The sequence below is a fragment of the Coregonus lavaretus genome (assembly GCF_964263955.1).
Source record: "Coregonus lavaretus genome assembly, chromosome: 4".
In the NCBI taxonomy this organism is placed as follows: Eukaryota; Metazoa; Chordata; class Actinopteri; order Salmoniformes; family Salmonidae; genus Coregonus; species Coregonus lavaretus.
In genome coordinates this window covers 43998495-44021578 of record NC_139991.1, presented here as the reverse complement: position 1 = coordinate 44021578, position 23084 = coordinate 43998495, and the positions used below count along the sequence as shown (strand labels likewise).

Below are 23084 nucleotides of genomic sequence, written 5' to 3'. Positions count from 1 at the left end.
GGGTTCCTGTCTAGTATAATTATTTCTGCACTTTAGAACAAGTGACGACACAAAGGTACATTTGACAGTAGTGGGCGGTCGGGCGCATGCACTCAAAGTGAAATTAGAAAAGAATCGTGGACAGCTGTACTAGCCGTCTGGAGGTTTTGTACAGTGCCGCTTACTGACACAATGTCACTGCAAAGGTGTCAAACTGAATGGGAAGAAATTGACCAAGAATATCAACAATTACAGGTAGGCCTATGTGAAGCCAGTTTGATAACTAGCTAGGTGCGTGGCATGAGGTGACGTGGACTACCGCCAGGTCAGAAAGAGGGGTTGGAAGATGATAACCGATATACGATTGTCAGCTCAGCTATCTAGCTAGCTAGTTTTGCTAACCCAGCCAACATGGCTAGAAGCTAGCTAGCATGCTAACTTGATAAAGGTTTATCATCAGGTATTATTGGACACAATATTTTGTATTCAGGAACTTTCCAATATAGCTAAATAGTATCCAGCGGTAACTGCAAGTCAGGTTTACTTGAATTGGTGAAGCTAGTTTTTAATATCCGCATATTTGAACAATTAATGGCAAATGTTAGCTAACGTTAGCTATCTAGCGAGAATAACGTTAGCCCGTTAAAGTCCTTATAACCAGCAAGCAGGCTAGCTAACTCAGTTTAATAACAATGATTAGGTTGTTGTGTTTTAGGGAAATCCACCAAGTTTTCACCTCGGCGCAGTTAAATCAGTCAACCAATGCGGATATGTAGCAAATAAGTGTCACAACTTAACTCAGGGTGCAGTGGCTTCCTCCCCTCTTATTTCCTCCTTAATTGCCACCACTTGAAACGACTGGAAAGGTTTCAATGATATTGCAATGCTGCCTTCCATCCACCTGTCATATTCTGCTAGATCAGGGACCATAGAGGAAAGAAAGTAAGCCACTAAGACAGCCTCAAACTCTTAAAAATGCAAGAATAAAGGAGGTGATCTGTCCTGGACCTTATCCATCACTGCTTGCCTAAATTTGGACTTTGGTGAAAATAATTGCCTATGACAATTTGACAGGTATCAACATATTTGAGTACTGGTGAGCAATCTGCACTCATTTATTTTCCAATTTATTTATAGGAAACTCACAAAGTGTACAGACAGAAGCTCGATGAGCTCACCAACCTCCAGGCAACATGCAGCAGTGCCATTAGTAAACAGAGGAAGGGTCTAAAAGACCTCCAGCACAGTCTGCGCAAGTAAGTAGCCTACTTTTAGTGCTGGCAGCCTGCAGTTATTGACAAATAATTGTTCAGTCTTGTTTTCCTGTACCAAAGGTCCTCATAATTAGGACCTGAGCATTTGAGTGTTTTGTTCTCCTACAGATGTACAAAAACAAGCGATGAGAAAGAAACGGAACTGATCAAAGACATCCAAATGCAAATGAAAGACAAAGAACATTTCTTCTTTGATATGGAAGCCTATTTGCCAAAGAAGAATGGGTCAGTGTATTTGAGGACATGATTACTTTTTGGTTGGTTACAGTTTTTATGCAGTTTGTCATTAGAGGGTGTCAAAGCATATTGTAAAATATGTATCTCTTTTCAGATTGTACTTAAATTTGGTCCTTGGCAATGTGAATGTAACACTCCTCAGCAACCAGGCAAAGTAAGTGTATTGCTTTAGCTTGAACAAAATATCTGTATTCAGTCACATCCGCATGGTTGCTGCATCTGATTCCCTGTTTGTTATTTTCGCTGGAGCAGATTTGCCTACAAAGATGAATATGAGAAGTTCAAGCTTTGTATGACAATAATCTTGACGTTTGCTGCCATAACCTGTCTCTTCTTGCTCAATTACCGGTGAGTTGGTTATATTATGCATTTGATCTTTCCTCATAGCATCTTTTAATGTTTCGGCAAAGCAAAGTAGTTGTAAATGTCTGTGTTTTGTTGTTGCAGTGTCACAGATGAAATCTTCAACTTCTTGCTGGTTTGGTACTACTGCACTTTGACCATAAGGGAAAGCATCCTCATGAGCAATGGGTCCAGGTGAGCTACTAAGCTTTTTATGGGACTGACTTATTTATTAACTCCATGAGATTAAAATACTATACTAGCATGGCAACCTAGTTCTGCTTCTTTATTCTAATTCCACTCCATGTGTCCTTTCAGGATTAAAGGGTGGTGGGTCTCCCATCATTACGTCTCTACCTTCCTATCAGGTGTAATGCTTACCTGGTAAGTCCTTTTATTTATTTTCAACTTTGAACACTTTCATTAATTGCTTTCAGTCAAAAGCTCAAAATCGGTTGGCATTTACCCTAAAAGGTTGTCTGACAAGCAGTTTGATTGATAAATGTTATTTGATCACCTGTATTTATTGGTTCCTCTGTTTCTTCTCAAAGGCCAGAGGGGTCCATGTATCAGATGTTCAGAAGTCAATTCCTTGCCTTCTCCATTTATCAGAGTAAGCGTCTACTTTCTCATTTTATCTTCATATGTGTCAAGTATTTTGAAAACAACCCGCACAATGTAAGTCCATGTCATTACTCATACATGATTGATTGATTGATTGTAAAAGAGTTTGAATCATTTGTTGAAATTCATCCCTATGTTTTTCAGGCTTTGTGCAGTTTCTTCAGTATTACTACCAAAGTGGCTGCTTATACAGGTTACGAGCTTTGGGGGAAAGAAATCAGTTGGACCTCACAGTGGGTAAGATGAGCTCCTTTTCAGTTAAGACGGTTTCTAAGGCTTGCTTATTGGTTATGACTTTGGAAACATCCTATGAGCTTTTGAACCATTAAGTCACAACCAAAATTATTGGCACCATATTATTATTTTTTTTAAAGGCTGTATAAAATAAATAATACAAATACTGAGCTAAATTGTATGCTCTAAAAATTTGAAATTAATTTTATACTAATACTTAGAGAAAGAGATTTTGTTTAACAAGTAATAATAGTTTTTCTCAAAAAGATATGTCTAGATTAGTGGCACCCCTGTTTTCAATGCTCCGGCACCCTCCCCTTGCAAGGATAATGGCACTGAGGCTTTTTATAAAATGTTTTATGAAATTGGAGAACACATTGAGAGGGATCTTAGACCATTCCAGATCCTTGATATCCTTCGTCTGCACTTATGGACTGCCCTCTTCAATTCAAACCACAGGTTCCCTTTCAGTCAGTACTCTCGGTACAACCCACTATGAGGAGTCGCACTCTCGAGACTTCGACTGAAGAACTTTAATCATGCCTGATAAGGCCAATGAAAACCGTGCCTCGCTGGAAGCTCCGCCTTCCACAGGTGATAACAATGAGGCTCGAATTCATTCCTTCGATTCTTCACCTCAAGCTGAGTAGGAACGATTCACGCTACTAAAACAAACATTTGGAACACAAGACTTTCAAACTTGGCTCCAACTAAACTGTCCCATTGTGGGTGAGCGTGCTCCCCTTTTTGGAAGTTGTATTGTGTTTTCCTAGTTTCCTACCTACAAGCCAATTTGTTATTCCTCTGGTTGCTTAGCCTGGCTCTAACAATGAGTAGATAGCAAAAAATGTGACTGAGACGACAAAGGCTGCCAAGCCGGGTTCGAGTTCGCGACCATGCCCCCATTCATGCCGCTATACTATATCACCAAAAGATACTCACGATTGTCTTGTTTGTCTCGGCTTGGTGCACGCTCTGGCGGCCCTCGCTCGAACCTGTCCGTGTGTGCTTTGTCACCGACTGCTTGGTGTTTTCAATAGTTACATTCCTCTCCCGGAGGCCTGTACCTCGGCTGAGTCGGAGTTGCGAGACGCAGGGATGGATTGGGTCTTTGGTCAGATGAAATGTCTTGTCCTGTGTGCTCTGTCGCCGGTTACGGGAGGCTAATCGAATGGAGAAGGCAGCCAGGTTCGGTGGGCACTCCCTGCCGTAGACTTTCAAGCCCAGGCTAGCTAAACAAGCGCTGCTTAGCTTGCTAGCCAGTTTAGCTAACTTGCCAAGGCGAGCTCGCTACTGCTACTGGCTATTCCTGCCTCCCCATGGTGGACTTGCTTGTGTAGTTCTCTTGTTTAGTATACGTAGCGTTCAGTCGCTTGGTTATTCTAAATGGACCGTGCTGCAGTAAGAGTTTTTCAAGACCAAAGGAAGCTCTGTTCTAGATCAGGATTGGCTACTAGCCCTTGGGGCGAACGACAGGTAGCTGGCTACCATCTTAGCTTGGACTGAAAGCCACATGGCTAACATTGGCTAGCATACATAACTTCCAGCTAATTAAGCTTACTAGCTTTCCCCCGCCGTTATAGCAACCCCATTCCTATTTCCAATTCCTGGAGTTGGAGGGAGTGGAGGAAGCAGGGCTTCCATGCACCTCCAATGAGGAAGCAGCCCTGAGCACTTAGCTCGGGTCACCCCCGGAGCAAGGGGCTTTAGCACCTTTCCACAAAAACATTATTGTGGCAGTGCCCCCTTTTTGGTTACGGCTGAACGGGGTACTACGTCAGCCATTTCCGGACCCCCATAAAGGGGCCGGGCTTCATGCAGGCTATACAGTCTCACGGAAGCACAACGTACTCAGCAGCCAGTTTATTAGGTACACCGCCCCGTTCACCAAAATGGTTAGCTCCTACGGACAGTGAGTCACGTGGCCGTGGCTTGCTATATAAAGCAGGCAGACAGGCACATCGAAGGCATTCAGTTACTGTTCGATTGAATGTTAGAATGGGAAAAACAAGTGACCTAAGTGACTTTAAGCGTGGTATGATCATCAATGCCAGGCGTGCCTGTTCCAGTATCTCAGAAACGTCCGGCCTCCTGGGCTTTTCACGCACGACAGTGTCTAGGGTTTACCGATAATGGTGCGACAAACAAAACATCCAGTCAGCGGCAGTCCTGTGGGCAAAAACAGCTCGTTGATGAGAGGTCGAAGGAGAACGGCAAGAATCATGCAAGCTAACAGGCGGGCCACAAACAGGCAAGTAACGGTGCAGTACAACAGTGGTGTGCAGAACGGCATGCATGTTGGAAGCTTATCCATGTTTAATGCCCCCTCTGTTACCCTGAGTTCCATGGTGTTCACAGGGTTCAAGGGGTATTTCTCCCCAGGGTGAGCGTAATAGAGGGGTTGCCATGTGGGGAATCGTAGGTGGCTCATTTCAGCTCGTATCTTGTTATTGATACCATGTCTTGTTTTGAGTCATGTCTATGCTAATATGTCTAAAATTCGCTAGCTAGCTAACCAACAACTGTAACGATGTATTTGAGAGATAACAAGTGCTCATTGTGCAAATGTATTTGTTTTCAAGAAACATTTGGAGACTAAATATAGTTAACATGTTGTCAACAATCTAAGCCAACCCGTCTGTTTTGCCTCATATTTGTCCACGCCTCGGTTTTGTTGCTAAACAAACAACCTCAATACGACGAGCAACACGCTCTCTGTCCACAAAGCGGCACCCCTCCCCTATAGCTGGGGGATTCATTGCGGATTCCTGCCTGTAGCTCACTGGTCCCGATGAAGTGCCTAGTGTTAAAGGTTATGGACTCTATAGGCGATTGGTTGTTGGAAGCAGAGGGGGCAAGCAGGGTTGGACACAACCATCCAATTATCCCACACACAGTCTTTGTGGTTCATATGAACCCCAGAATGAGCTGTCTTGTCTCCAGCTCAACGTTGTTCATTCCTGGGAATTAAATTCAATTACGACTCGCCCCGTCTTACCACAGATGGGGTCAGTTTTTCAGAGCGGTCTGTCTAAGCCGAGTGAGGCTCAATGTGACAAAAGTACCCCCAAGGCATGGCCAATCGGGGGTATGGAGGCCAAAACCCCCGAACCAGAGTAGGCCGGGATTCAGGCAAACATCTGCACGTAAACATTGTTTTAACCCCAAGTTCCAGTGTTCACGGTATCCCACAAAACATTCCCTCCCTCCACATTGACACACAGTTGTCGAGACTGGGGAAATAAAATAAAAATAGGAAAAATAACCAATCTTTCCCAGTCCACGAGAAGGCATCATGATGATGCCTGCTCCGACCAATAGCGCGCGCATGCGCAGTTTCGACCTGGATCATGCGGAGAGTGATGTCGGGAATAGGTTACAATTCGTTGTACGTCCCCCGTGTTTTTGCAGCGTCATGTCGACAGCTACCATGGCCTCAGCGGCAGTTTGGAGGGAGGAAATATCCTCACTTCTCCAGAAGCAGGCAATATAGGTGGTTCCTCTGTCGGAAATCCGAAAAGAGACGGGGCTAACATCCCATCCTAGACCTACGTGCCCTAAACAAGCACCTCAGTCAACTAATTCTGAATACTCACAAGCCGTCGGCTGTTAGTCTGCGTCCTAGCGATTGGTTCACCACCATCGACCTGAAGGATGCGTACTTTCATGTGCCCAAATACCCCAGTCACAGGAAGTTCCATTACGAGACGATAGCCTACGAGTTTTTGGTCCTCCCGTTCAGCCTGTCCCTCTCGCCTCGCACCTTTAGTAAGGTGGCGCCCATGAGGTGTCAGTGGCTAAGGGTGTTGGACTACCTGGACGATTTCCTACGGGCCCTGGCCAAGTGGGGAGACCCTCGGTTATTGTCGCAGGGTGCTCGTATGGGCCAAGTGTTATCCCACAAGGTGAGCACGACCGAACGGGTCCCCCTCCCCCCAAGGCTGGCTACTCGATTTGGGGGGTATGGACGGTGGCACAGGATGCCCTGCATATCAATTGCATGTAGCTTCTGATGGTGTATTTGGCGCTTAGACACTTCCTCCCACATTGACGGGACGACGTGCTGGTCAGAGCCGACAACACGACGGCGGTGGCATACATCAACAGGCAGGGAGGGACTCGGTCACTCCCCCGCCTAACCTTGGCTCGCTCCCAATTGCTGTGGAGCAGAGTGCGCGCTTGCTCTTGCTTTGGGCGACGCATGTCCCCGGTTGCCGCAACTCTGGTGCGGATCTGTTATTCGGGGGGGCCACTCTCTGGAGAGTGGAGGCTACACCCCTGGGTGATCTCCCAGATATGGGAAAGGTTCGGCAGGGCCAACGTAGATATTTACGCATCGCAGGAAGACTAGCAGTGTCGTCTGTTTTTGTCAATGAGGGACTCGAGGGCACTGTTGGCCCATGGTTTTTGACTAAAATGTCCTGGTACTGGGTGAAGTTCATGATGTCGTAGACCTTAACAAGGGCCCCAGGACCAGTGGAAGCACAATGGCCCCATAACATTAATGATCTACCACCATATTTATTGTACAGTAGGTATGTTTTTTTCTTTTTTTTTCTTTCTGCATATGCATCCTTCTATTGACGCCAAACCCACCACTGGTGTGCATGGCCAAAGAGCTCTATTTTCATGTCAACTGACCATAGCACTGGTTCCAATCCAATGCCATTTAGCAAACTCCAAGGCGTTTACATTTGTTGGATGACATGAAAATAGAGCTCTTTGGCCACGCATACCAGTGGTGGGTTTAGCGTCAAAAGAAGGATGCATATACAGAAAATAACCCCATATCTACTGTAAAATATGGGGGCGGGTCTTTGATGGTATGAGGCTATTGTGCTTCCACTGGTCCTGGGGCCCAGGTTAAGGCCAACAACATCATGAACTTTACCCAGTCCCAGGTCATTTTAGCCAAAAACCTGGTTGCCTATAATGCCAGGAGGCTGAAACTTGGCCGCAAGTAGATCTTTCAGCAATACAATTACCCCAAGTGCACATTAATATCCACAATGAAATGGTTAATTCACTACAAAATCATCATTTTGCAATGGCCATCTCAGTCTCCGGACTTGAACCTCATTGAAAACCTGTGGTTTGAATTCAAGAGGGCAGTAAATAAGCACAGACGAAGAATATCAAGAATCTGGAAATATTCTCTATGGAGGAATGGTCTCTTAAGATCCCTTCCAATGTGTTCTCCAATCTAATAACATTTTTTGAAAAAGGCTCTGTGCCGTTATCCTCACAAGGGGAGGGTGCCGGAGTATTGAAAACAGGGGTGCCAATAATTTTGCCCCGATCTTTCTGAGAATTGTTTTTTTATTACTTTTTTATCTCTGAGCAATTGTATTAGTATAAAATAAAATGTTTTTTGTACACAATATATCTCAGTATTTATTTTAGTCTTTTTTTTACTAATCTTGATCAAGGGTGCCAATAATTTCGGTCATGCTTGCACAAGACATTTGCATGTGTGTTAATAGTTATTACAATGAAGTGGGCCACAAGCAACCCCATGACTGGAAATGGGACAAAGGTGGTGTTTCACCCTTGAGCAAGTTGCTACTCTTCCATGTTGAGAGTGATGTCCTAGTTGTCGGCATAAGGTCACACACGTCCTCTTTGAATCAAAAGTTTACAGTTCTACTGCCCAAAATTCCAATTAAATCTATTTAGTGCAATCTGAATGACCAGAGTGAGCTAATGGATAACATCTCGCAAATCAGTTTGCGGCTGATCTTTGAACAGAGTATTGGTCAAGAGGATAAAGGTTGCGTCCCTCTTGTTTAGCTCTGTTTTTGATATAGCTTACTTTACTCCCCTTACCATGATGTGTTAGGCTAATGATTAACCTGCACTCCTGAAAACGCTAGACGAACTGGATGTAAACATGCTGTCTTTCTGTGGTTTGTGTCTTATTCAATGTTAATGATCTGGATTTTCCACCATTATTAATTGTTTCTGTTTTGCAGAAGGGTTTCAGTCATGGATGTGGAGAGGGCTCACCTTCCTCTTGCCATTCCTCTTCTTCGGCCATGTAAGTCTAACACAGGACTAACACAACTGTACAAAAGTGGTTATCCAGGGATGAGGTCAGGTTAAGGTCTGGGTGTGTGCCAGGTTGTTTCACACAGACTAGGATGAGGCATTATGGGGTAAGAGAGGGTAGAGTGGGGTGACTTGAAGAAGTGAAGATGGTATTGCAAAATCTGTCATTTGTAAAAGAAGTGTTGCCCAACATGATTGCAAAGCTTACATTTTGTTCCTTATTTCAGTGAAGATGTTTATTTCAGCTGTTTAAACATTTACATGTAGACACTCCAGCTGCCATGCTTGTGTTCTTGAACAAATGTTTAGGTCTTAGACTGAGTTTTTCTCTCTCCAATCCCATTCACAGTTCTGGCAGCTGTACAATGCTTTGACCCTGTTTCGGTTGGCAGGACATAAAGACTGTAAAGAGTGGCAGGTAAGGACAGAAATAATATTGTATAATCTCTGTAAAATCCCTTGTTTTCAAATAGAATACAGTACAACATGCCTCTACTTCCACCCGTCTTGTGCAGGCTGATCTTGAATTTTCCTCTACCTTTGCTGATAATCGTTACAAGACTACTCTACTCAGTCCCTGGCCACATCATCATGATGATGCAAAATGCATCCATTTTGCGTTGTCATGATGAAGTGGCCGGTGACACTTTGCTTCTTAAAAGCCCAATATCTTGAAAACTTGACAGGCCACATTTTTGGGACTGTATTAAAGGAAAAAAATATATATGGATTTTCCCTTTAAGAATGACACACCTGTGATGTCATTATGCTAGATGTCATCAATAGAAGATTTAACTTCCAGTGTCAGAGAGTAGTCTTGTAACGATTATCAGCATAAGTGGATTTCTTCTTTAATGCCTTTGTTTGTGTCTTTCAGGTATTTATGTTGGCACTGACATTTCTTGTCCTATTCCTGGGGAATTTTCTTACCACATTGAAAGTTGTTCACCAAAAAGTCCAGGAAAACCCAGAGAAAGTGCAAAAGCAAGAGTGAATACGAGTCTGACTACAGCTCAGACTCCCAAGTGGCCAGTAACCATGAAGCAAAATGGCGCTGACACGCACAATCGATGGAAATATGGACTGCGGAGGGTTTGTGCCAGGAAAAGACGGAGTGAAGAGACCGATGTGTCTCAGCCTTGATGACAGCTGCAACATTAACCAATAACCTTGGCTGAATGTGCTTTTGTTTCCGATAGTTTGTCGTTGTCCTTGCTACACATGCAATCACAACACAGAGCGGCCTTCTTCTGGCAGATGAACCACTGCGATCCTGGACCGTTTGAGGCTTGATCCTGTAGATTTAGAGTAATTGGACAGACTGATTCATTATGGTGTGGATGTGTTTAGGTCGGAGCATGAACTACATGTACAGAGAGCCACTCTTCAAACAATATGCAACTAAACAAAGAGGGGTAGCATTAGGTCATGAGAAGAGGTTAGTTTACCTACGAAGTGTATGTACTGTCAATACTTCACACAGCTGTTTTCATTATGGCGTATTTGAAAACATCCAGGGCACAGCAATTTTCACTGTTCGCAACTACAAGTGTCTGTCGTTTGATATGTTTTTCAGTAAAAAGATGCATTGAACTATATATTTCTCCCGGTGTGCTGTTTGAAAGTAAACCTGTTTCTTTTCTCTGGATATTGACATGTTGATGCGGGTCCATATTATATAAATAAGTAAAGCCTGCGTTTCATTTCAGCAATGTACCAGCCAGGACTTGTTAACTGATCATTTACAAACTTTAACAGCAGCCGTTTACTACCATTGTTTGGGTTGATTTGGCAACCATAAATTACACAGCCGTTCTATTTTTTAAAATAATTAATATACTAATGATACTGACAAGTCAAGGTTTTATTTCCCTTCTGTAATGGTCTGCACCTTGTTAAACTGAGTGCCTGGTGTTGCAACTTCTCACAGTGGATTCAGCATTAAGATAAAAGTCCATATTTTAAAAATCCTGTAATCTAGTTCAAAATGATAACCCTTTCAATTAATGATTTATTTGAGAGACTAGTCCAATTCAGGTTGTGCAAGAAGATACTGGTTGTTTTGAGTACTTTGAGCAAATGATTGGGAATAATGTCTTCAGCACAAATGTGCTTGTGGGATCAAGTTCTATAACTCTGCTGACATACTGTATGTATTGTAACGCATAAACTCTGCACTGAGGCAAAATCTCATGAGCTTGTGTATCCCTTTTCAGCATCATTTCATTTTGAACTGTAGTATTAGATCTGAACAACTTTAGTACTTAGTGACAAGGCTCTAATGCCATATCTCACCCTGTAGCCTTTCACAATTTCTTGATGTATTTTTTTGTACCATTTGGAATCAAGTGTTCTGTTTGTTATTGAGAAAATCTAAGGTCTTGGATATTAGTCTTGTTTCCATAAAGAAAAAAAATCCATTCTACTCTTGAAGGGAACCACTCATTTTGTTATACTTGTAGGCAAAAGCTGAAGCATGTTATTGACCATTAGACCAACATTTTACATTCAGTTTAACATCAAAACTGCCACAATGCACTACACAACAGCACCTATTTCCTCATATGTTGTGGTATTGGTTTCATGTCATGGATTGTCCCACCATAAGACTGTACCTTGTGCCTGAACGTACAACTGTAACGAGACACGGGACAAAGTTATTTAATTTATTCTGTCTCTTGCTGCATTTGCACACTGTGTACATTGCTGTAAGAAAAAACACATCTGATTAAAGGATGTTATGAAAGAGCCATTTATTTACATTGACATAAGGCCCCGTGTTGTCATTTTAGAACTAGCAAATATTAATTGATAAGTCAAGTAACAAATGTATTTGCTTAGCAAAGAAATATATCCATCAGCTTTCACATTTTATTCAGTTGCCTATCTACAGTCCTACTGTAGGACACATTGCGTTGTCAGTGTGTTTTCATAGCAACCACCACTAGTGGGCACTGTCATTAAACTTTAATGAACTGCAATAGATATTTGTCCAGACTCCAGCTCTGAAAGGAACCGATGTCTATCAGCTTTCAACCACATTAGTAGTAAATGGTTGTAAATTGTCCTGACAATGTAAAAGGTGCAGTCAACTTATCCTCTGCAGAAAGGGTAAGTCGCTTACCTGAACATGTGTAATGGCAGTGGTGTGAAGTACTTAAGTAGTACTTTAAAGTATTTTTACTTAAGTAGTTTTTTGGAGTATCTACTTTACTATTAATATTTTTGACTACTTTTACTCCACTACATTCCTAAAGGCAAAAAATGTACTTTTTATACCATACATTTTCCCTGACACCCAAAAGTACTTGTTACATTTCAAAAGCTTACTTAGCAGGACAGGGAAATTGTCAAATTCACACCCTTATCAAGATAACACCCCTGGTCATCCCCACTGCCTCTGATCTGGCGGACTCACTAAACATATGCTTTGTTTGTAAATGATGTCTTAGTGTTGGAGTGTGCCCCTGGCTATCCTTAAATAAATAAAAGAAAATCATGCCATCTAGTTTGCTTATTTATTACAAGGAATGTGAAATGATTGATACTTTTACTTTTGATACTTAAGTATATTTAAAACCAAATACTTTTAGACTTTTACTCAAGTAGTATTTTACTGAGTGACTTTTACTTGAGTCATTTTCTATTAGGGTATCTTTACTTTTACTTTTAAGTATATAATATAATAATAATATGCCATTTAGCAGACGCTTTTATCCAAAGCGACTTACAGTCGTGCGTGCATACATTTTTGTGTATGGGTGGTCCCGGGGATCGAACCCACTACCTTGGCGTTACAAGCGCCGTGCTCTACCAGCTGAGCTACAGAGGACAATTGGGTACTTTTTCCACCATGAGTAGGTATAAATTTACAGACGACTTCCTGAAACATAAATCTTGCCAGGTGATAAAGTGATCAGTGGACGAGAGCTGTGCTTGTTCCAGTGAAAAACTATTCCTTTATACAAAGTAAAGTAAGTAGGTCAGTGCCTCTTCCTAGAAATTGAACTGCTAAAGAAAATGAGATTCAACCTCTCAATGATGGTGAGACAAGCTTAAATGTTAAGTCCCCTATTTAGGGGACTATGAGCAGTTCTTGGACCGGTTCCGAATGACATGTGTACGAGCGCTCTGAACCGTGCAACATGTACAAGCGGAATCGATGTAAGACAATGCTGAGATCATAGAGATCCTATTAAATTAATTCCTAATTCTATGGCTGAGATGCAGTAGATGAAATATGACACCTAATTTGCATAGAGAGCAACATGTCACATTTTCTGGCCTATCCAGACAAAGGATCGATTTCCACTGGCTGTGAACCTCGCAGCTCAGCTTACAATATGGCATATGAAACGGGAGAGCAAAAGCAGTGTCATCTTGCTGTGATGATCACAGATGGATTTAGACATCAACATGAAAAAAAAATTTGTTTTTGTAGAATTCAAACAAGAGCACTTTTTCTTGGTCACAGAGGGACTAAATCACTTTGTGCTTAAAGCTGAAGTTGTAATGAGTTAGAAGGCATTTGAATGGTGTCTCTGGGCAGAACATTGGTGTCAGTTATATGAAATGGTGCCAATTTTGTACTGTCTCTAAGTATGATCATATTTATTTTATAGTTAGAAGGTGAAATATTATAGTAAGTCGTTTATCATTTGATTGTTACTTTATTTATGAAGCATTTCCAGCCCTATTCCCCCACTTTTGTTGAATAGGGGGAAAATCATATATGATTTGTCATATTTGTATCATATTTGTACTGTGTACATGAGCTTGTGTCCTCAAAAGGGACTACACCTCAGTAAATTCTAACTATTTTGACCAGAAAGGTGAGATTTTAATCTTTCTGGCAGAATAAGCATTACTTGGTATTGTTTATGGCCCTCTCATGATAAATAATTACTTTTGGTTAAGTCTATTTATGCGGAAATCTACATTTTGATATTACATTTAACTGGTTAAAAATAAACTAATAAATCACAGAAGACCAGCAATGGGTACAACAAATTATTTATAGAAGTAAAAATAGCAATTCAGTAACTGATAAAAAGGATATTTCACAATTCTATGATACACAATCTCAATCTACTTTTATCATATTCCAATTTACACTTTGGCCATTAACAAAACCACTCTGGAATCCCAGGATAGACCTTGCGCCCACAGAACTAGCAGGATTTCCATCTCTACCCTAGCAGACCTTAGCAGACATTAGTTCAGTGTTGAATATCATTGTCCAGATCCCAAGGGCATGAGTTGGCTGGGGGTGGTGTCTCCAGACAGGCTCTTGTTGAAATTCAATTAGGATGACCCATGATGTGGCAAGCAGTTGTTTATAACAGACAAGCAGCAGATGGTGTAGATTTGGCATGTAAGACCAGGGGACAGGGTCACCTGTTGTGTCAATTGACTTCAAGCCTCTGTCCTTTCACTAGAACGAGGTCACAGGACGACACAATGCCTCTTCTTCGTACGGTGTTTTGCTCTGCGGCTAGATGCCAGGGCTTTTTTAGTGGCCTCTCTGAAAATGTCCTCCACGTTTTCACGATATTTGGCTGAACACTCCAGATAAAGCTCAGCACTCATGTGCCGCCTGGTCTCCTCACCCTGTGGAACCAAACAAAGAGCATTCATTGGAAGACAGGGGAGTACTGGATCAGAATTGGAGACTGATACACAGGGCAAATCAGAGAAGGTGTACTAGGATCAAACATTTGAGAGGCATTTGAAGGTCATGATCCATAATTCAAATGAAATGGTTAAAGTCAAAGCTGCACACTGCAAGTTATGTGGATAAACCTGTCATCAGGAGGACAAGTTGATCCTCACCTGTGTATAAGTAATGGGAGCCTGGTCCATGGCTTTGAGCCTCCTGGTACGCTCCTTATCCTTTCTCAAGTCAGTCTTACAGCCAATTAGAATGACAGGAACATCGCGACAGAAGTGGTTCACTTCCGGGTACCACTGCGTGAGTCAGCAGATCATAAAAGTGAATGTAGAGGTCAGAGGTCAAGGTAGGAAGGAAGGAGCTCAAAATATCACATTGGGATTTCAAAAAATACTCCATAGACAGGTTGTTTGGTTTGGCTCCACGTCCATTGCATCCCACACCCAGGTATCGGTTCTACAAATAGGTGTGTTTTCTTTTGTGTTTACCACACCCCTCCCTTGCTGTGGTGTTTTATGCTTACAATGTCTCACTCTGACTGCATTCCCCATGTCTTTATCACCCTGTTTGCATTCATGGCTCTGTATTGACATTTCCCTGCTCATTGAGGGAGGCTTCCAGCACAGTCCCAGTTTGTGCTGTGGTTGATTCACATGTAGCAAGGGGAGTCAAAAGAATGTACACCACTATATCAAAGTCAATCATTAACAATCATTCATCAAACTAAATTCTTACCTAGACATGACGTCAAACCACTGATAAGAGGTGAACTCACACAATCCTTTTCCACCTCTCTGTGGTGACTAATGTTGGGCTTGTTGTACAAACCACACTCAGTTAATGTTAGGTTCATTATGCACTGTACTGGGATCCTAGCAACACACACTGGCCTGTCAAATTCACTCTGGTTAGCTGCTTTAGCGTTGGCTATTGTTGGGCAGAATATGAATGTCATTGGCTGTCACTGCATAATGTAATATCGTTGATGAATCATGGTCAGTGAGCTTACTTTGATTAAGACATTTTCAAAACTGGTGGGGTTGGTCACATCATAACAGACTAACAGCAGGTTGGCATTCTGGTAGGAGAGTGGCCTCAAACGATCATAGTCATCTTGGCCTGAAAAAGGTACACAGAAATACACAATGTAAGTGTTTGGTGAACTTTTTAAAAGAAAATAGAGACAATAGTAAACAAGGATATTATCCATTGGGCTTATCCTTGCAGTCCAAGAATGTAAAAAAAGAATAAGGCACATTCATAAAATAACAATGTCAAAAGTATGTCAAATTAAAATGTTCCGCTCTTCTCTAAAACAACCTCTAGTATGGAACAAGTTGATACAGAACCATGCTGGGGGTGAGTTATAAAACCACATCCTGGCTTCAACTTCCATTTCCTGTAAAATAAAGTGTCTGGTGCAGCAGTTAGGCTAAGCTGGTGACTCATTGTGGACACTGTGCTGGGACGTGATACTATGTTCCAGGGACAACCTAAGTAGATCATTCTGCCACTGTTATTAGTCAATATGTGTCATTTACATATCTAGAGGGGAGTGGGAGTGCAATATCCAGTATTGATAGAGAACAAGTATAAAGTAATTTCTGAAACTAATTTCTCAGGAAGCCAAGTATCCTACGAGTCTGGATAAAACCCCAAGATCCATAACAAGGAGCTGAAAGAACAGAAAATCAAGTTTGACAATCTTAATCAAAGAAAAAACTTTTCAACAGAGTAAGGCATTATCTAGAAGCGAGTTGCAAGTAAGGAACAATAAAATAAGTGTGTCTGCTAAATGACTAAAATGTAAAACAAAGATTTTCAATTCAATATCTAGCCACTTCAGCTGATAATCAGAGGTTTCGTTGACAATGTCTAGGTAAAAGTTTCAAAGACCACTCAGATGACAAACACAGATAAACAACATTTCTGTCTATAGATGAGCCTCAGCCACATCCTGTCACAACAGCATTCTGCAAAACTGCTGCTTGTCATTGCATCAGTGCTGCAGGAGGGCCAGGTGTAATTCTCTGTGATATGTTGTGTCATACTCATAGTTGACCTTTTTTATTTTTTATTTGATTAACTACAAAGTCAGACAGTATTCTACAATAATCCACTATGACATTTCAACACAACACCTTGTTTGGAAAAAAGGAGCCAGTCATAGAGAAAGTCATAAGACATGTTCAGTGCTCCTAGTCCAATGTTTGTTTTTACTGCTTATTCTCCAGAAAACAAGAGCATATTTTTAAAACTGATGGCTATATTAGTTTCTAATGGAAACCCTTTCAGAATCTCTGTTTTGAACCCATTGTTTTGAATGCATTGACCTCTGACACAATTATATCCTTCTCTAACTTTATGTTCCACCTAGCTGATCAAAGATCTACTATCAGAATACCTCTGCTCAAGCATGACAGGCAAGGTGACTCCACACCCACACCCTGCATACCTGCCCATGTGCAGGAACGTAACCCTCTGTTAGATCTATAGATACTTAATAATACTTGTTGGATAGAGGAACTTACCAGCTGTGTCATAGAGGTTGAGTCTAATCTCTTTCCCTCCATATGTGACTGTGGTGACATATTTCTCAAACACAGACGGAGCATACTTCTGTTAAACAGAAATGACAAAGGGAGAAAGAAATTCCGTATTTCAATCATTTTGCATTTCCTCCACAGGATAATATTAATGCACATAATTGAGACATCAATGCCATAGATTTTGAATACATGTTGTGTTCTATTGTAGGACAATACGCTAATTATGTTACAAATCATTATCTTTGGCGAAGGAAGAAGGCCCTCGAAATTGTCAAAGACTCCAGCCACCCTAGTCATAGACTGTTCTCTCTGCTACCGCACGGCAAGCGGTACCGGAGTGCCAAGTCTAGGTCCAAAAGACTTCTCAACAGCTTCTACCCCCAAGCCATAAGACTCCTGAACAGCTAATCATGGCTACCCGGACTATTTGCACTGCCCCCCCACCCCATCCTTTTACGCTGCTGCTACTCTGTTAATTATTTATGCATAGTCACTTTAACTCTACCCACATGTACATATTACTTCAACTACCTCAACAAGCCGGTGCCCCCGCGCATTGACTCTGCACCGGTACCCCCCTGTATATATAGCCTCCCTACTGTTATTTTATTTTACTTCTGCTCTTTTTTTTCTCAACACTTTTTTTGTTGTTGTTTTATTTTTACTTTTTTGTTAAAAATAAATGCACTGTTGGTTAAGGGCTGTAAGTAAGCATTTCACTGTAATGTCTGCACCTGTTGTATTCGGCGCATGTGGCCAATACAATTTGATTTGATTTGATTTATTTTTGGAATAGTGTTACTTCTCTTTTCTCACTTACCATGATTTTGTTTTGGAGAGTTAATGCAGTGAAAAAGGAATATATTTGCCTAGCTTAATTATTTATTCAAAAGGTTCATGTTTATGCTGGAACTTTGGCATTACACGCATTTCAGTCTGAACTTGAATAATGAACTAAACATAAATCTGCTGACCAAAACTTTCAATAATGGAGATGTCAATATAATTGTTTTATTTGTATTAAGAAATGTTAGTAAGATTAACTATATAAACAATATACTTTTATATTAATTTCATGATAGAGGAGTGGAGAAAATCATTAGGCTACTCTTAACATTTTAGTTTCACAGCCAACCTCTGAGTATGGCTTGGTGATGTCACCCTCAAAAGGGCACAAATGAATAATGACTGCATGATTCAATATATATTTTTTAAAAGGTGATTATCTTAATCTAAACAATCAAATTAAAAAACACACTTACTTCCTTATTCTTATACTCTTACATTTCAAGAGATGCCATGCTGTCCTTACCTCTGGAAAGTCTCCTTTGGCATAGACCATTAGAAGGGATGTTTTCCCACATCCCCCATCACCCACAATAACTATTTTGAGTTCTTCTCCCTTCTTAGCAGTGCCATTGCTTGTCATATCTCCTCTGTACGGTTCAACCGGTCGCCGTCAGACAGAAGTCAGGGTAAAGTCAGTTCCTCTAAACTGAGTCTAAACACATGTCAGTGTTGCACGATAAGTTAATTTAAAGAAACTGAGCTTGGCTAAGTGAGAAGAATAAGTGAGTGAAAAAGGGAAAGGAAGAAACAAGTTCAGGCTCATCTTAACCAGGTCTTTCACTCTGCTCTGCTCAACACTTCCTGTTCCTCTCCTAATTGAATTATTTCCTAGTGACCCTGAACACTTCTAACCCGCATCACTTTGTTCACCGGAAGAGTCTCTGTGGTAAGACCTAAGTCATGCAATAGTCAGTCTACAGCTGCGCTCTCTCTCTCGCTCACCCTCCCGCTCTGTAGTCATCTGGCCTGTCCCATAACATCACATCACTAGGTGGGGCTGAGGCTTACACAGAGGCACTGTCTCTATTTAAAAAGGTGTATTGAGTGTGCTTACGCAAAGTTCTGAGTAGTTCGCTATCCTCTGCGCCCTCCTCCTCCCTCTTAGAGAATAAATCAATAATGATCAGTGGTATCTGAGAAGTATTGGTGCTCTGTGATAGAGGGCTATTATTGCAAGGACTCTGATGAAGAGTGGGGTTAGCTGGGGTCAGGGATCACACAGGCCTAGTAACCTTTGACTTGATGGATCTGTGCCACCTTGAATTCTAGAGCTCTCTTATTTTACTTAAGAGTTAGGGATATAACCACCATGGATGAAAAGGCTATTCTATGTCACCCTGTGTGCCTTCACTGGGCCTCTGAAATTATACTGAAAATGTGACCACTAAACCACACTAAATGTAAGTTGGCAGTTTAGCACTAAAGATACTTTTTTTCTTAGCGTAAAGATGCAATTTTCTTTTACAAATCATTGTCTCTTTGATGTCTTCTTCATTTTGACAGTTATCAGTAATTTACACAACCATCAATGTCAAAAACGCAAAGACAACATAAGACAGACATCTTATTGATTTATATTTATTTGCAATTCAAAATTATATTTTGATGAACATTTCAAAAGTAAGAGCAAGTATGAAAGACCATTAGGCAAGCAAATAAAATTAAAACAATTTCTTACAAAAGTTACATGATATTTTGATTAACATTTGAAAGACCATTGGGTAAACTGTTATATATATATGTATGTTTAAAATGTATCATTTTATGTAACTCTTTTCAACCTAGTGCTTCATTGCCACCTACAGGAATGCCACCAAAAGGGATATTTAATTTGGTCTTCTGACTGGCAGTGTGTGTGTGAAAAACAATAAGGAGAGAAAAACGATATTAAAACATTATTTGGTTTAGATAGCATAAAGTTTGTGGCAAACTAAATAGACCCAAAGAAAAATAATGGTAATTTCAATATACACACAATATCTACATTTATTACAGTGGATTTTGGCATGTTTTTCTAATCTAAATGATGGGATTTATGTGAAGTGATATGTTATGTGAATAATAACGTTGGCTATATTCTGTTATTATTGCGCCAATATCAATAACAGTTGAACAATTTCTCTTATATTTATTCAGCCCTTTGGAGAAGATAGGCAGCTGCCCTTTTGAAGGACTAGGCCTATAACACTCCTATGCTCTCAGGCGGTTATGGAGCAGGGAAAAGGCTATTCAGAAAAGAGAGTGAACGCATATGAATAATGTAGGCCCTAGATTGAAACACATGCATAAACCTTCAATATTCGCATTAAATTGGAGTCAAATATAGTTGACTAGCGGTACTAAAATGGCCGCTCTCTCTCTTCTGTCCATTTCGTACTGTGTGCAAATGGTGACGCTGCAGTCGAGGACAAACTCGAGGAAATCCTGACAGCCTCCACAGAAAATTACAAAATGAATCCCATGGATAATTTTGATTTGGATAGTGTTGGAGGCGAATACATTTTTTAAGCAACATTTTTGTTTTAATCTTAACAATTATATATGTATTTTCCTGTAACATAGGCCTACGGACTTAAAACCATTTATGAGCTAGAATGCCATTGTGCACTCAACAGAAATCAACAGGAGTAGCCCAATTTGATCATTATAAAGCCCTCCCTATAATCTATTATATTTCTGTGGGTCTGAAATCCAGATTAGAATGGTGAAAATTCGATTATAAAAATAGACGTGTTGAATGTATAGTCTATGTTAAACGTTTATAACGGTAAATATTATACATTTTGTAACATTTAACATTGACTAAATTACCCTGGGTCGATTTATGTTGAAGTCAATTGTATTTTGTCTACAGGATACAGGCGATGAATGCTGGTTGAATAAATGTTAAATAAATTATTCTAAATGAAATACTAAAAAATGGTGCAGTAGCCTATCAAATGTCCAGAACCTCTCAATGTCCAGTTTTACAAATACATAAAAATAAACTATCGAAAGCAGCATTATCCTATTTTTTTTTTTTATGAATTGAGTTATGCTGTCATTTAATAGACTTATCATTTTAACAAAGGCCTAAATAGATCCTCATCTTGCTTGCACAGAACAGTTTGCCGTGCAACGGTCCGAGTATAGGCTCTGTATTTACGAATACGCAAAGAGAAATAGTTTAGCCTACTGTACTGCGAGCCGTCGTTGGTCTTCTGCACAAGAGGCCCATTCCCTTTTTTCCCCCTGGGTGTGCGTTTGTGTTCCTTCTATGCTTGCGTAATGCTAGCATTGCACAAAAACAGCTGGCCGGCTTTGCCATACAAATGAACTTTACTATGATTCAGTCGGATTTTTAACAGTGCTCTGCCTGTCATAGAAAGACATTTGGGTAAAAAAAAAAAATACATTCTAACTTCCACTCTAGTTGCTTCTATAATAGCAAAAACACGCCCTGCAAGAATTTGAGCACTGAGGATTGAATGGAATGGTCTGCATGGTTCTATTCTATTCTGCATGTTCTATTCTCTACGAGAAAGGCCCATCAATTGCTGGTATCTGGCATGCCCAACGCATCTATTTTGTTTTCAGAGGGTGTAAACAACACTTTGTTGGATGGCTAGTTTAGCCTCGTGACCTTATGGTTTGACGCTCCTTTTACCCTTGGCCAATTACGCAGCAATTGTGCAATAGGTATTGAACCCTTCCTGGAAAAACCAGCTCCTTTACAGTTTTCTCTAAAACAGTTCCGACATGTAGACTATGCTCTCTGTTTTTGACAGTGAGGTTGTTCAACCGCTGTGTTGATCAAGAGACTAAGATTGATCAACATTATGCATGACATAGCCTACTGTACATATAGCAACTGTAGCCAGGCGAGCTCACCTGGAGACCCTTACTCAGGAAAACACCCTCACACACACACACACACAGGTTTGTTCCTATTGTTCTGCTTTACCTATAGGATGGATTACATCTTGCTTGTCTGACATGTAAAATCTTCTGAGTAGCTGATCAACACCTCGAAATACAACATCGAAACATTATCTTGAAGGGGAGATAGAGAGCACGAAGAAGTCTGAAATCCCCTTTGAGTATCCTGAACGAAATACAGCCCTATGTTCGAAATCGTTTCTTCTGACCTTATATGGCTGTGTGGGTGCAGTTCTCTCAGACGCGTGGCAACCGGCCAGATTCTCAAATTACTGTCGTTTGCCAAAACCGGTTTAACTGCCAGCAACTAGACTGAATGTGCAATGTTTCTCCGCTCTGTCGTTTGAATTCTGCTGTAGCCTACACTCTTATACACACACACACACACCCGTTGAAGTCATATTTCTTGCGCACCATTGATATGCTACATTTCCAGTGAGCAAACAGAGACCTGTGTGTGAGACTCAGTTATTTTTTGCGACTGACTATTTCACCCTGCAATGGCGCAGCAACAACCAGCAGACATTGATCTCGTTTGTCTGTGAAGAAGCCATTTTGAAATTGAGAACAGAACAGCAGAGAGAGAAGCCATTAGACAACAGTACATATAAAAGCTCGTTTTTGGACAAGGGGGAGCAATGAGATGTCTACAAGATTAATGACCCCTTAAAGCATTTCAGTGCTCCCAATAAGATATATTTCTATTGGATTACATGTTTAATTAACTGTAAGTGTATGATTAGTATTTAATTCCAACAATATAATTTCACGTTTATTTCAATATAATACTTGTTAAGATAAACTTGGATAAATACATCCTTGGTGAACCTGCATCTTAAAACAATCAACTTTCCCATTACTGTTGTTAAGAACTACAGCCTATGCTATGAGACAGCTCAAAAACCATTACCTTTAAAATGACAAGGTTTCCATGGCAGTATGTTATATCGTGTAGCTTCACTTTTAACATCTTCAAATTCGAGGGTGAGGGATTTCACTGCAATTCTGTCTTCAGGAAGAGAGAGGGGAGTTGGTTTGCATACTGCTCACACTGATGCTGATGGAAGATTTTCAGCATTTGTTATTCGTTGGTCAAATAGCAGTAGACTAAGTCAAAAGCTTCAAGTGAAATAGTTTTGGGCTAATTGTTTTCTTCCTTTTTAGGAGTTGCATCCCCACCCCTCCCTTAAGCCACTATTAGAGGATCAGAAGATGGGAATGAACACGTTCCATTTCCCCCTGCATTTAGGCCTGATAAATGTATTTCATCACAATGTTAAGGTAAATATTTTCATTAGTTTCATTTTTCATCTGCTTCCTGTTGGATTCAGTATCTATGTGGTTAGCCTTTGAGGATAC

General features: G+C 40.8%; 3 protein-coding genes across 5 annotated transcripts in view; 2 read left to right on the top strand and 1 right to left on the bottom strand.

Moving 5' to 3' along the window:
* Positions 1–39: 39 nt before the first annotated feature.
* On the top strand, positions 40–12246 carry LOC311128297 (transmembrane protein 120B-like). The gene is made up of 12 exons (XM_084160384.1): positions 40–234; positions 1117–1235; positions 1362–1478; positions 1585–1644; positions 1743–1838; positions 1938–2027; positions 2151–2216; positions 2384–2445; positions 2601–2693; positions 8663–8727; positions 9088–9156; positions 9616–12246. Exons 1-12 carry the CDS (start codon positions 172–174, stop codon positions 9730–9732), a joined length of 1017 nt encoding a protein of 338 aa, XP_084016510.1. The 5' UTR covers positions 40–171; the 3' UTR covers positions 9733–12246.
* Positions 12247–13734: 1488 nt separating this feature from the next.
* LOC311128299 (rho-related GTP-binding protein RhoF-like) lies at positions 13735–22829 on the bottom strand. Of its 3 annotated transcripts, none has more exons than XM_084160389.1 (5): positions 22636–22829; positions 16941–17028; positions 15419–15528; positions 14571–14705; positions 13735–14348 (listed from the first exon to the last, which is right to left on the bottom strand). In XM_084160389.1, the coding sequence occupies exons 1-5, from the start codon at positions 22693–22695 to the stop codon at positions 14184–14186; spliced, it is 558 nt and encodes a 185-aa protein (XP_084016515.1). In that variant the 5' UTR covers positions 22696–22829; the 3' UTR covers positions 13735–14183. The 3 variants fall into 3 exon arrangements, with proteins under 3 accessions (XP_084016515.1, XP_084016513.1, XP_084016514.1); XM_084160387.1 differs by lacking the exon at positions 22636–22829 and adding an exon at positions 20983–21208; XM_084160388.1 differs by lacking the exon at positions 22636–22829 and adding an exon at positions 18271–18859.
* The window catches only part of LOC311128294 (histone-lysine N-methyltransferase SETD1B-A-like), a 39794-nt gene continuing 38067 nt past the window's right edge, over positions 21358–23084 (top strand). Inside the window, exons 1-2 of the mRNA XM_084160378.1 lie at positions 21358–22452; positions 22890–23006. The gene's annotated coding sequence lies outside the window, so the exon portion shown is untranslated. The remainder of the gene's footprint in view (positions 22453–22889; positions 23007–23084) is intronic.

Bases quoted from the DNA above. Each gene is read 5' to 3' on its own strand.
- LOC311128297 (XM_084160384.1), top strand. From the start codon at position 172: ATGTCACTGCAAAGGTGTCAAACTGAATGGGAAGAAATTGACCAAGAA. The intron at 235-1,116 runs GTAGGCCTATGT...ATTTATTTATAG, and splicing joins AAGAATATCAACAATTACAG to GAAACTCACAAAGTGTACAG. The intron at 1,645-1,742 runs GTAAGTGTATTG...TCGCTGGAGCAG, and splicing joins CTCCTCAGCAACCAGGCAAA to ATTTGCCTACAAAGATGAAT.
- LOC311128299 (XM_084160387.1), bottom strand. From the start codon at position 21,114: ATGGCAAAGCCGGCCAGCTGTTTTTGTGCAATGCTAGCATTACGCAAG. The intron at 14,706-15,418 runs GTAAGCTCACTG...TGACTCACGCAG, and splicing joins TTGAAAATGTCTTAATCAAA to TGGTACCCGGAAGTGAACCA. The intron at 14,349-14,570 runs GTGAGGATCAAC...TTGGTTCCACAG, and splicing joins CTCCCATTACTTATACACAG to GGTGAGGAGACCAGGCGGCA.